At 37.8% G+C, this 14349-nt stretch overlaps 1 protein-coding gene across 3 annotated transcripts in view; it reads right to left on the bottom strand.

The window, feature by feature from the left end:
* Nucleotides 1–3705: 3705 nt before the first annotated feature.
* The window catches only part of DCLK1 (doublecortin like kinase 1), a 237517-nt gene continuing 226873 nt past the window's right edge, over nucleotides 3706–14349 (bottom strand). For 2 of the 3 annotated variants that reach the window (XM_053970076.1, XM_053970078.1), the window contains one exon: nucleotides 3706–13286. In XM_053970076.1, coding sequence (XP_053826051.1) covers nucleotides 13122–13286 — 165 coding nt within the window. In that variant the 3' untranslated portion in view covers nucleotides 3706–13121. The remainder of the gene's footprint in view (nucleotides 13287–14349) is intronic. The other variant, XM_053970077.1, reaches the window with a different exon arrangement.

Genomic DNA, 14349 nt, shown 5'->3' on the forward strand with positions numbered 1-14349 from the left:
CCTAGGAGGCCTAGTAGCAGCCATTATCACTTCTAATTTCAATGGATCAAGATAGAAAAAAGGAAAGCATAAGGGTACTTCTCTCTTGCTGAAAAAGAGGAAGGATAATAGGAGTGCTTCACACTCAGGGATGAAGCAGAAGCAGGAGAAAGATGAGGAAAAGATGAGTGTGTTGTTGCTTCCTCTCAGGGCTTTATTCAGTTATGTTGGAGAACAGTTGAGATCAAGTCCTCCAGCTGCAAGTGGGAAAAGGTCCTGAAGGTCCATTGTGCTGCCTGCTGCTCAAAGCAGCATCAAGCCAACTCTCCACTCATCCCTTCAGTGACCACAGACCTGAAAGAAAGGCCCTTGCAGAAAAGTAGCCACCAAGCTGCCCTTTTGGGCAGGAGCACTGCAGGCTCCCATCCACCTCTCTTTGGCACAGCTAATTTAGGCTTCTCTCAGCTACTGAGTGGCTGATTTTCACAGAATATCTATGTCCTTAACTATTTTTGAGAATTCTGCCTCTTCTCTCCAGATTGGTTGAAATCAGCCAACAGACTTAGAAGCTGTGAAGGGAGGAGTGGGCGAGGATGACAGTAGGACATGAAGAGACAAAAAGAGGTAAGAGTTAAACTAACAGTATTCTGGCACTCAAAATAGTGATTTATTTCCACAGATATAGGCAAGTGGTGGTATGTTGATAGCTCTGGGGCACAGGAGCCTCACTGGAGTGTAATTTCAGACACATAAAAGACAGCACACATGAGACTGAATGAAAGTCCTATTGGAGATTTTTCTTCCACATTTAGACTTCAAGAAGGTAAGTAGCAAAGAGTTTAATTCTTGATTCCTAACTATCCTGCTCAATTTTCTGACAAGCCTACATCTCCATTACCTTCACTCTCACTGGAGGGGCAAGCACACAGCCCTGGTGTCACAGAGAAACAGCTGCATGAGAGAACTTGCTGCCTTTTGTGGGCTCACATTGAAATGTATGGCCATTTTACTGCAAATTCACATGGTTTTGTATTAGTTCACTCCCTCTTTACCTTTTTTCCTGTAACAGTTTCTGGAGAAGTACTTTGAATTTGTCAGGTCTCTGTCTTCCTTCCAAGTATATCTTCAACAAGGATCACAGGTTGACCTTTTAATGGCAACCAGAGGAAAAAGGAATAATATGATACTTTCTCATTTGCTACAGACAAATTAGAAGAAAATACAGTAATTAATTACTAAAGGTGTTTTCTTAGCAACAACAAAAACATCACCCACAGTTCTCAAAAAATGAATGCAGAAAATCACCAAAATTTTCTGTCACACACAAGTGAGGGAAGGACTGTGTTTTTGCCACTGATGCATAAAAAATTGTGGAATTTTGTGAAAAAGAAAAAGAAGAAAAATCTGGGTTTTCTCCTGCTTCAGTCAATGGAAGGGATCACTACTGCAGGAATGTGATGGGACATCTCTAGTGCCACTTCAACCCATCATTTCAATAAAGAATCAAATTGCTGTGCGACAGCAGTGGGATTGTGGTCCATAGCACACTTACTCTGTTGTGGCTCTCTCCTCCTGTGTTGTGGCTCTCAGTGCAGGGAGGACAGCTTTGGGCCACAGTGCTTTGCTTTCAGCTTTGTGGCTACAAGGTCTGCAGGCAGAGAGGGCCTGTGGGGCTCTGCAGCCCTCAGTATTTAGGTGTGCATTAAGGGTTTGAAAGATTTTTTAGCAAAAGGGATCTAGGCCAAAATATCTTCCTCAACTACAGTTTAGTTTAGTATTGCCCGGTCAAAAATGAGATATTTCATATTCTTAAGGAAAAACTGGAAATGATGAATTCATTATTTAATCAGGCTAATGTAGTAAATTAAGAGGTGATTCTGAAGAAATAATGAAAACTCTCTAGTGGCATGTTAATTATGACTTTCATCTATTAAGAAAGGAGGATTATGGATGTGGGCAAGAATAAAAAGAGATATATTTTCAGGGTCAGTGAATTTATCTTTTCAGGCATCTAACAGAAAAGAATAAATTGATTTCCCTCATTGCAGGTAATTTGAGAAGTCTTGGACCAGATATGCCAGTTTTTTACTATATGGCAAAATTAAGCTTGCTGTATTTCAAACGTCATTACCTGCTTAAACAAATATATGCAAATTCATGCTTTTGATCAAAACTATGCAGCCTCTGATAAAAGACAACCATCCCAGTGCTAGAAGTTCAACTTTGTAATTGTAATGTCATTTATTAATTCCTTACCATGGATTTAGTTTCTCTTACCTAGAGCTGACATAAAAGGGTTACAATCTGGGGAGTATCCTGAAACATTATGGTATGTATACATGGTAATTGCACGTAAAATAGCAATACCAAACTCCATGTTACATGAAGGGAAATAAAGAATGAATGACTGATTTCCATTCAGATGATTTCTCTGCCTGGAGTGAAATCTGTCTGCAGTTCAGAATGAGAAGCTGGACATAATTGAGAGCCTATCTTCATTATCTACCTGTTGCCCAAAGGAGAACCATGATAAGACTTGGATAGTTCTTTGATATAATGCTACTAATCTCCTTCCCCCCTTACCTTGATTTCCAAAGTCCAATTTCCCTGAACATAACTGAAACAAGTACCAGGAGGAAAGTTGGAGTTTTGAACATGTTTCCTGTTTAGAAAAATGAAAGAAAAAGCCCAACCCCAAATCCAGCTGCTTTCCAGGGAAGTCTTGGTTATGACTATGTACTGCTGATTTGCAAGCTGCCCACAGGATTTCCATTTGCTTCCTGATGTCTGCTGCCCCATTTGCTGCCTGGCAGCTGCTCACAGCCAGTACACAGGCAGCAAATCTGCACCAATAGCTGCACTCTTTAGTCCCTTTGCAGAAGTATGTCTTTTAAGATTATCTTGGATTCAAGTATCTTTCAAAAAGGGGATTTCCCTTGCCTTCATTTAGCAAATGGTAAATGGTACTTCAGGCATCAGCAGAAGCTGCTGCTGACTGTGCAGAGCAGAGGAGCCTCATGACTGCTGTTGTTTTCTGGCAGAGACCAGCAGTGCAAATGCTGGCACACAGCAGGCCAGAGTTTAGATTTCTACCTACACCATAAGCGGAAAACATAGCCCAGCTAGTGCAGCTTTGAGGCAGAGCAAGAAGCTACAACAAGGGCAGCATTTAGGCCTAAGGTCTTCAGCAATTGCCTTTTCCCATATTGAAGGTTAAGTGGCAACAATTAATTAAGCTGAATGTCATCTACCACCTGGGGACAAGCGACTGCAAGATAGAGACTGTGCATGTCTTCCATTATTGCCCTGTAGAAAGCATTGCAAAAACCTAAAGCATAGATGTAATTTGAAGTTAACACACGATGCCTCCTCTCCACCTACTTCCCTTTTCACTGAATGTCTGCAATATTTAAACATACTGTGCTCCAACTTCCTCCAAGTCTTTCTTCTTTCATAATTGTAATATTTTTTCACAGCACCCCACTCTTTCAGTTTATTTAAAACAAAAAATTCTTTGAAAGTCCAACTATAAAGAACAACAGTGTAGAACTTAATCCCTAAAGAAACAACACACACTTTTCAGCCCTTACCCCTTACTGTCATTTACTATTTAAGCCACCACAGCTGTTGAAAGCAGTCCCATCTTCCCACTGCAGCAGACAGTTTCTTTATACCCCATTTCCTTGCATTCCCTGGTGCATGGGAACAATGAACAGAACCAGGTAATTAAAGCAGAGTAAAGCTTTTTTATTCCCCTGGAGCAGTTTCCCTGCTCTGTTTTACACACAGATGTACAATATTTGCACCACACAAGAGAAGTGAAGTGTAGGAAAGGAGAAAGAAATGAGTGGCCTGGACAGGTTGGAGGTGTGTGGACAGGAGCAGAGGAGGAAAGGGTTGACAGTGATGGTTCGTGAAGGATTATTATGTTCACAAATCATTAGCCATCATTTTGGCATGCCAAAATCTTGTGCTGCCAATAAAATGGAGGACAAATTCTTTGGGATGACAAAATCCAAAAGGGAAAGTACCACATGCCTATAACCCAGTTGTCAATTAATAATCCCTGTGGGGGGGAAAAAAAAAAATCAATATTCTAGACAGACAGACAGACATATAACAGACTCTTTAGTTCTGCAGCTATATCCTGCATCAAGAATCATTCCATGAACCAGTGGTTAAATTGCAACTATTAGCTTGTAAATGAAGTAGGGTTAAATACATGTTTTAATCAACACAGATAAAATAGCACTTTTCCTGCCTTTCATCAAAAATAATCAGAGACCTCTAGTGGGATCTTGTAATTTTTATTACTCGTAATTTTTAAACATTATCAGCACATTTGCTGATAGTGAAAGTACAAAATGAAAATTAAATCAATTGTCAGAACAAATGAACAAATGAAAGAGCACTATGCAATGCATTATTCTGTGGTCCTTTATTTCTTAATTCACCAGCTAATCCCTAAAATCCAGCCATTTACAATCAAACTTCCAATCATTAGTGGGATTTAGTAGGCTTCCACTGTTAAATACCATTAAGATTTCTCATGAGAGTTGGTATGTATAGTGTTGAAGGGCACTAGATACAAAGCCTATCCATCCACAACTGGACAGTATTCGATTTCCATACCTTTATCCAAACTAACCTCCTGTGCTGGGATATTAACACATGAAGTGAGAATTTTCTGAATAGTTACATCCTTTTTTTATTATCATGTTCTTCAAGACTCACTGTAGTACAGAGGTTTATGTGGAAAAGCTAGTATGTGGCTGCATGACTAATTTTTAAAGGTTGTGCACAGCTTTTCAGGAATGCAGCTGGATCTAACTCCTTGGTGGCTTGCTTGTGATGACTGAATTGAAATATATTGTAATGATTCTCTGCTTAAGAAACATGAACTCATTAGAAGCTGAGGGTAGAGCTGAAGTATTAAGCGATTTTACCTTTTCTATTCTTTTATTACCTAATTAGAGCAAATATTTTATGTAAGAGTAAGCAGCAACTTAAAAATTTACCTCATAAATTAAGGTAATAATATCAGAGGTAATTTCTATTCACTCACATTTTGAAAAATTTGTCTTTCCTCCTTATTTTTGCAGGAATGTGTAGCATATAGAACTTATTTAATTAGTACCTTGAAAATTAAAGATTATTTTATACCAATCAAATACATAGCAATTTCTGAGTTTTAAAAAAATCTTAAATTTTTTTCTAAATTTAAATAACTTAGAAACTTGTTTGAAGGCCACCACTTCCTTAGACGGCTTTTTAGCAGGCATGAGAAAAGTGCTATTTAATTTCACACTCCAGTAATCCTTTAACAATTTCCTTTCAGGCAGAATATAAAATCTTATTATTAATTCCTTAATAAAATAAAATTTTAAAAAGTTATAGTGGCTATGTCTTTAACCTTGGACCAATTTGAGCAATTTTTTTTCCCCTCAGACAAGACACTAAAGATCAGCACAAATGGCAAGTGATAAACTGGCCTTTGGGAAACAGTCAAGAATACCCCTCCTCCCTTTTTTTTCACATCAACTCTCTGGAAATGCCCCTTCAGAACTGCTTGTTTTAGTATCAGTCAGTCAATTTGATAGTGCCCACCCACCCCTTAACTGGCAATGGCAGAAGTTGCCAAGATCTAACATTACCTTAAATTCATCTCCCTATTACCATGAAGAATGTCACAAAGATTACACTTTGTTAAGATTGACAATAAACACCAAATTATCAGAAGTTCATATCTCAAGGGCTTATTTGCATTTTCCTACGTGCTTGAATTTGCTGAAGAAAAAAAAAAATCTATCACTCCCTTTTGTGAGATACAGCACCAGGAATTCCCTTGGACATTGTATTTACACTTTACAAAAAATCCTCTCCTTCAATTTACCAATACCTCTCTTTCTAATTCTCAAACCCTCAGCATATGATGGAACCCAGCTTTGATAGCTGGGGCATTCTGTTTGAAAAGAAAAAAAAAATTATGGATGCTCTTACTCATGTCAGACTTTGCTGGTCTTACTGGCAGGTTCGAAGCATTCCAAGCATCTAATGGAGATGCACAGGTCAAATAAAGCAATTACCTCTGAAGGGCAATGGTGGTGGTAGTAGAATAGTAATAGCAGCAGCAGCAACAGTCATGGTATTAATGTCAGCTCTTCCTGAGAGTATTTCTAGACAAGTAAGCTAAGCTTCTTTTTCATCACTGCTTTTTTTTTCAAGACACCTAAAATTCTATATGTATGAATAACTCATCACTAGCATTAAAATCTGTTAGACACATAGAAATAAAGCTGTCTTCTGGCTTTTTGAGTCCAGAGTCTTCCTACATCAGGAAACACATATGAGGATGTATCAGAAACACTTCAAGAAGAAAGTTTTTCATGAACAGATCAAGTAGCACACCATTTGAAGTAGTAACAATCATTTGGAGTTTCTCAGTTCCAATGGTTCTACTGGAAAAATTCTCAAAAATCTGACTGATCAGTTGGTTTGAAACCATGTTCCAAATGTCAGTCTACCCTTGACATGGCTAATCACTATCGATGTGCTTTTTCTGGCTCTATCATTTGGTGCAAACAATTATTTTTCAATTATTTTTCCAACCTGATATTTACGCATGGCTTGACAAAACGTGCAGCACCGTAGGCGGGTGCCAAGAAAATGGATGCCAAGCTCTATCCAATGTCCCCTTCCCACCCACTTAGGTAGGGAGAATACTTCTGGACATGACTGAGCACTGTGGTTTATCACTCAAGTTGATCACTAAGACAAAGATTAGGAAGACATCTCCATTACAGGTGGATCAATCCACAAATTCTTTATTTCATGGAGGGTTGTGTCCCTTCCTTTGGCCCCTGTTGCAGAAAACTTCAGGCAACATGAAACCTCAATATAGCAACTCAATTTTTACTGAAGCCGTTTGGCATGGGCTATCCAAGTATATATGCACACAAATACAAAATGCATAGACATCACTTTTTAAAAGCTGTCATTTCCTAAAAGGACCCAGTGAGGTAAAATTGCTATTAAAAACAATTAATTTGCAGCCATTTTTTAAACACCTAATTTCCCCACTAGCCTGTATGCAACACTACTTCAAACAGCTACACACGGTCTCATTTAGTGAATATATGAGGAAAAGGTTTGCATTATGTTTGCTAAAAGGACTAGGATTTCAATTCCATCTGCTGTTGGGTGTGTTTGATTTGTGTATTAATTATGCCTGTTTGTAGCTGTAAATTTGCTCCAGATTAGTAGGTGATTGGTTCCACGCATCGATTCACTACACTGCATGGCTCCCTTGCACTTTTATAATTTTCAAATGGTTCCACACTTATGCTTTTTAAATTGCATTCCATACCTATCTTATTCAGTGTGAGCTTTCAACTCTGTCTTATTCAGACAATTTTCTTTCCCCTTAAGAGAAAACATGTCCTTTTGATTCTTCTCTTCCCAGACCCCTTTCACTGGTGTATTGTCAGCTTTGTCCATGGTGCTACTATAAAACACAAGAAAAAACTGCTTCTTCTCCCAGTCTTACAGGGAAATTCAGCACATTCATATTTAGCGTTTTCTACATGGAATGACTTAAACTAATGGGTTTAGGAATTACATGAGCACTCAGCAGGGCGTATACATACCCGTTACTGTGCAAACTTTAAATGCTTGTCACGTCAAAATAAAACTCTTCCACATGTGGAACATTTTTGCTCTTGATCACTGAGTTTTCCTCCTGGTTTTCAAAATGCCCAAAAGTTCTGAGCTGTCACCTTTGTAGTTAAGACCTGTGAGATATGCTTAAGAACGTGACACATCTCAAATGAGCTGCATAAAAATTGCCTTTGTGTCTACAAATGTTTGTGTACACTTAGAAAATAAATGTTGAAGAGGTCAAGCTGATTTCTCTCATATTTTAGGAAAAGAACCGCTCTGAGCTGAAAAATTGTATGCCAAGTTATGGCCTGAAGCAAATTTTTACAATCAAATTAAAAACCTTTGAGACTAAGAGTTTATAATGGAAATACTAACACAGCCTTAACCATGGCAGCACTAGCAGGCACTGCAATAATATTAGGAAAGCTCTCCCTGCCCACAATCTAAACTAAATAAAAAAGATGCCATTTTCCAACATATACCCCAGGCTAGCAAATAACAATGATTTAATGTACTTGCCCTGTGGTAATATAGTACCACTGCAAACCTCTGAGCCAATTTTTCTTTTCTTTTCTTTATTTTTTCTTTTCAAACATATATGCCCCATAGGGAAAGGATTGCAATTTAGCTCTTATTTGTGGATATATCGCTTTCATTTCAACAAATCTTGAAAGCCTTCCTGCTGTCACATGCTACTGTATGAGAGCACCCAACTGAATAAAGACCCACCAGGCTTTTTCAGGAGTTTATTCACAGGTTTGGCTTTGCTTATTGTAGTATGCACCACATTTAAATTAGATGAGGGCTACTGTAAAGCAATAACATTGTCAATGACTGGAATCTCACTTTCCCCTCTAACAGTCTGAAGCAAATTAATGTATTGGTTGTTCATTAACAAGTAAACAGTTTTTGCTACAATGTCAAGGAAAAAAGAATGTGTTCATTAATATGAACAATCTTCATCTACAAAGATGATTTACACAATGCATGTAATGAGATAGCTTTCCCCTAACTAGTACACTACCAAACTGAAAAGCTGATTCTTAGGACTTTCTTGAAATTACAATATTGTTTGTTTACCAATAAGAAAGACAGTCTCAGTCACCTATGCCACCATTGTAAGCTCTATAATAAGTACTTAAAAAAAGAGAGATTTCTGGAATCACTTGTGGAATTAATAAAATTGGTAACTACAGACTTACACTGCATCAATGATACATATTATTCCTGTGATAACTTGAGCTAAAAATAAGATTAATTTGGTTATAGAAATTCCTTAAACAACAACACTTAAATTATTTCAAACTTGATTTTTTTCAAGAATTTTCTGAAAAAATCAGCAAACACTGGCTAAAAAAGCAAAGCAGTTTGGATACACCAATGTAATCAGCATGCCTAGTGCTTTTCTGTTAACCCTCTGAGTAGAACCATAGTATTCTGGATTTTTTGTACATTAATGCTGTGAAAATTATAACTTACAGAAATACTTATTTATATGTCATCACTTAATAAATCATGTTCTAAATATATTTGGGCTAGGCACCTCATCTCATGAGTGATTAATCCATCCTAGAATTTTAATTATCTGTTAGAGAAACCAGTCTCTAGCACCTATATAGGAAGCTTAGATTATTGCCCTACATTAGATTTTTAACTCTTAGACAGATATCTCTAGATGAGACAATTCCCAGCTCACTACCTTTTAGCTAATCCTGTGCTATCCAGTTTTCATTTTCACATCAAAGTTTGCTTACTGCATGTAAGCTCACTAGAATATCCCACTTAGGTTAGAGTCCACGTTATCCTCGCTTATATTTAATTGAGAGGAATTAAGCTGGAAGTGACCCTGTTCCTCTTTCCTGCTAGTACTAAGATCAGGCTGTCAGGCATCTCCAGAGACCAAATATTAGATGACCTGAATCACCCTTCAGTAGTGCTCATCTCCATCTTCTTGGTGATAGATGGTGCCTACCACAACTGCCATCCATCTCTGCTAACTAAAACAATTGTTGTCACATTTAGCAGCAATACCAGCCAACGATTCAAAAGGGAAATGAAAGAAGTCAGAAGGACTGGTCTGTACTACAGTAAAATGACCACGGTGTGCTCTCCCAGATTTTCACATTAGAAATAGTCTACTATGCTTGATTTCTTTTTTTCATTGGTGTTTCAAATATTTATAGGGCCACATATTCTGTCTTCACTTACCCCCAAGAATTCAGAGGTTAGACTAAAGAAAATGGCAGTCACTGCCAAACAAGCCTAAACCATTATAACTTCCATGAAACCATAAATATATATATACATATATATGGATATATTAAAATATATATCTATGGGTATATGGATATATTTTAAATCATCATGGATATATTTTAAATCATCATTGGAAACTCTTTTGAAACAGTTCAAATATTAAGATACCTTTCCTTGAAACCTAAAATAGGATATCAGCAATTTGAAACCCAGTCTCTCACAAACCTAAAAATAACTTAAAGAAATATTTTATGGTTATGTTCATAAAACATAAACCAACAATCAGAAACATAAGATGTTGGGGATGGGTAGGATTTTCAGGATCTAGGATTATTTTTACATACATTTTAAGTAATACAAGATGGTCTAAGATGAAGGAGCCAAACATCTTATTTTAATGATAACCCTGTATTCCAAAGCAAAGAAAATGTGATAGGAAAATCCCAGATGGGTTTTTGAATAATATTTCTCATGCATAAGGTGAAACATATTTTTTTTTTCTGACTTCCCTCTCTAATTAAGAGGAATGAACATTGGCCTTTGCTTTAGGACTGCCAAATTTTCACAATAGTCAAGGAGCATGTGGTATTAATGGACACTTTTTTATTACCACATGTATGTCTTACATTTACATAGCTGAGCTGTATCTCTTCTAAAGGGAAGGCTGATAAAATGTGGGAAGGTCAGTGCTGGTCAAACTTGTGCCAGATTCTGACCTACTGTAAATTAGGGTAGGTAAGTGGCAAGAAAGGCTTTATCTTGACTGAGGTTTTGATCCTATGGAAAAAAAAAAAATCCTTGTCCCATCCAAAAGTTATTAATGTACAACCGTTAAGATGACAGTGGTTGTTCCCTATCTACTGAGCATCTTCTCTCCACAATGAGTTGAAGGTTGGATGGCTATAGTGAAGGATCTGACACACAGATCAACCATTTCCCAAACCTAAAATCTGAGAACATTTGTATGGTAGTTCCTTTGTCCCCTCACCTCCTACCCCAGTGCAGCTCTCTTATTTGCTTCACTTGCTTTAAAATGTTGTTACTCAGGTTCCAGACGGAGTAACTGAGGCCATACACAGGCCTTCTGCCCATGGACATGCATTCAGAGATCAGTCTCCTGATGGCTTAGATGACTTTCTAGTAAACTCAAAATCTGAAGTTGGTGTCTGATGTAAGCTTCTACCAGCAGTTCCTTCTACAGTTGATGGAGTGAGACCAATAGGTTAATCAAAACATGAGTCCTGTCTAAAATGTGTGCCCACGTCAGGTGAGATGAATCAAACCTGGAATGCTCATCTCTGTGTATTACCCAGGAAGCCTGGAGAACTAGTTTCTACTAAATATCTCACTTCTAGATCATCAACATCATATGGATTAAAAAAAAAAAAAAAATATTAAATACTTATACCACTTGTGTGAAGATCCACAAGATTAAATTCCTGTGCTTAAAGTCGTCAGAGCTTTCAATATATAAATTTTCATGTCTGAGGCAATGAAAGATGCACTTTGTAGGATGGAGAACAGAATTCCAATGTTTCTTGAACTACAGTTCAACTGATACTTCCACCTAGAAGTGCAAAGAGCTTTACGCTAGCCCCCACCGACTGCAGGTGTACATTGGCTGCCACAGCTGCTCATACGGACAGTTCCGTGAACAAACACCACTCAGAATGGGAATGATACTGTGGGCAACTTGCCCTGTTCCTGAAAATTTATTTATACTTCCCGGAAAGCTGAGAATATCTGCATGTCATTTTGGGTAGTATATTGATACTTCTGGCTGTATACCAGGAAAAAAAACGAAGGAAGAAAGATTACAGGCAGGATAAAGGGCAAGGATGGGGGGAGAGAGAGAGAAAGAGAGAGAGAGAGAGAGAGAGAGAGGAAACCACATGTGACTTTTAAAAAACACTGTGAGAAAACTTTAACTTTAGAGGAGAAAACTTCCATTTTATGTGAGCAATAAGAGAAACTATAAATTTCACAATGTTTTTTATTTTAGAACATGATTTTGAAAGTTGTTTCTTTCATTCAAGTGAAATTCTGAGCCATATTTTTTTTTCATATTATCATATCTGAAGTCTACATACTGTAATATTTCTGTGGAAGCCATCTTTATGATAATTGTCAAATAAAAAGCTATAATGTTTTCTTGAGGTTTTAACAAACCAGTAATATATATATATACTCTGTGTAAATGCCCATTTTATTAAATATTACAAATAAAACTGGTGAATCACTTTTCGTTTCTCCATTCTAAAGACAAAACTTCTGCTCATCCTGTTTAGGCTTTACATATATAATAAATGACTTGTATTTTCCCCGATTTAGAAGTACTCTAGCTATTTAAAGGGTAATGCTCATCAGTGTTAATCTTTTTAAATGGCTCTGCCAGAATAACCAGATCATACTGAGAGGATGCCTGTACATTCCTGAATGTGATGGGAAGGAACCAGGAACTTCTCAACTAGATCATTACATACTATTACATGGCAGAATATGTCCTCAAGCAATTTCCCAAAACTTGACATTATCATTAGCAGCAAACTATATGGAAGCAATCTTTTGTGGCCATCATCACGTCATCTTCTGTAAACCATGAGAATGACCTAAACTGAATTTCCCATTTAGCTCTGCATCATATCCTCCAGTAACAGTCACTCCGTGTGGAAATACGATGCAGGTTTGGAATGAGCTGCTGCAGAAGATACCATTTGTTTAATTTTATTTTCATTTTTAAGCCTATATTTATTATTCCTAAGCAATAGTACATTTGATATATTTTTGGCCAGAAACAGGCAAGGAACTTCAGGATACTATAAAAGATATGTGCGTATAAAAGCAAAAAAGCCAGAATAAAACCCTAATATGGGTCGTCAAGATTTAAGGTGATCATTTACTCAGAGGGTTAACATGTGCTAAAATTACATACTTGAGTTCCTAGCTCCACTGATGAAAACATTCACTGCTTCTATCTTTAAATAAAAAAGCAAAATAGCCTTAACCCTTTGAGGATCTTATTAGCAGCAAGTTGCAATCTAAACAGAGAACAAGTATTTCAATCAATTAGGAAATTATTCTTACAAAGATTCTATGAGCACCCTTTTGTGTTCCACCATCCCAGCTTTTATTGCTGGAGAGATCAGCTGTATTCACTCCACACAGGCCTGAAGCAGTTTCAGGGTTTCAAAGGGTTAAAGCCAAGGCTTTTGAGAAAAAGTGTTTTATTAAAAGGGTGAGTTAGGTGAGCGAACAGTCTCGGAGGAACTTGGTGAATAGTCTTCCGATTCGGAGTTGAGTTCGGGTGGAGCTTGCTGAGCCTTATAACGTCCCCTCACATCCTGGTTGCGTCTTCGTCGGAAAACCTGCCTCTCCTTATCAAGAGCGGTGGTCTGGCAGGGGCATAAAATAAGAATAAATGAAATTAGGCTGTGTGTGAAATGCAAAGATAATGAAAACCATGAGGTTTTATGTGGCCTGTGAATACCAGGGATAATAAATGTTCAGACCAAATTAAGCCTGCTCTGTCTCAGTCAGGTCTGAAAGGTTGAGCCCACAACATAGCTAAACGCTTTAAAAAGTGCATTTCCCAAACCTTAAGAGGTAGCGTGACATCATCAAGCAGATACAGTGCCATATATATGGATGCCATATGTTCTACTTCTGGATGTTATTAATTTCATCCTTTAACAGGATCAAATTTCAAGCCAAATACCAAGTGACCTTCCCCCCATCCTTCTCAAAGTATAAATCTGTTTCTACAGGCAAGGCAGAGATGCACACTTGTCTTTGATTTGACCTAATGAAGGCTGATACACACTCACCCATGTTCAAGTCAGTGCAATCAGCTAACAAAGATGGATTGTGATGAAGTTGTCAGACAAGAGAGAAAAACAAACACCGAAGGGAGCTAGCCCAGCTCCTTGACACATCATGCCGCTCAATGGATGTTCTTAGGGAGAACGCTGAAGAGCTCTGACGGAAAGACCTGTTTAGCCTGACCACACTGTCTCTTCCTGTTAACCAAGGTCTACTGAATTCAATACTCTGCTAATTTTATCCATGCCTAGCTAAGGTATCTAGGAATGGGAAAGAGCAATATTTACTTGATGGGCATTAATTTTTGATCGTTCTGCCATTATTGAGAATGCAATTCTCAATAAGATGGTTGCAACTTCTAGCCACATTCTTTCTTCTGCTCTTCTGGCACATTTACGAGGTGAAACTTCAACCCAAGTAAGGGTAACCCTAGTCTGACTATCAGTTCCAAGCACAGGACTGGGTTTTGCTGTCTTCTTGATTATGAGATCTTAGACTGCAGTCCCTGAAATCACTGTAATATTATAAGTTCAACAGGATGGCCTTGATTCAGCAAGAGCACTTTGACACATGGTTAGCTGCTTCTGAAGCAGGGCTGCCCCCTTAAATCCCAACCCATGACTGTTTTGGAAAAAG

This window comes from Vidua macroura, chromosome 2, assembly GCF_024509145.1.
Source record: "Vidua macroura isolate BioBank_ID:100142 chromosome 2, ASM2450914v1, whole genome shotgun sequence".
NCBI classification, from domain to species: domain Eukaryota; kingdom Metazoa; phylum Chordata; class Aves; order Passeriformes; family Viduidae; genus Vidua; species Vidua macroura.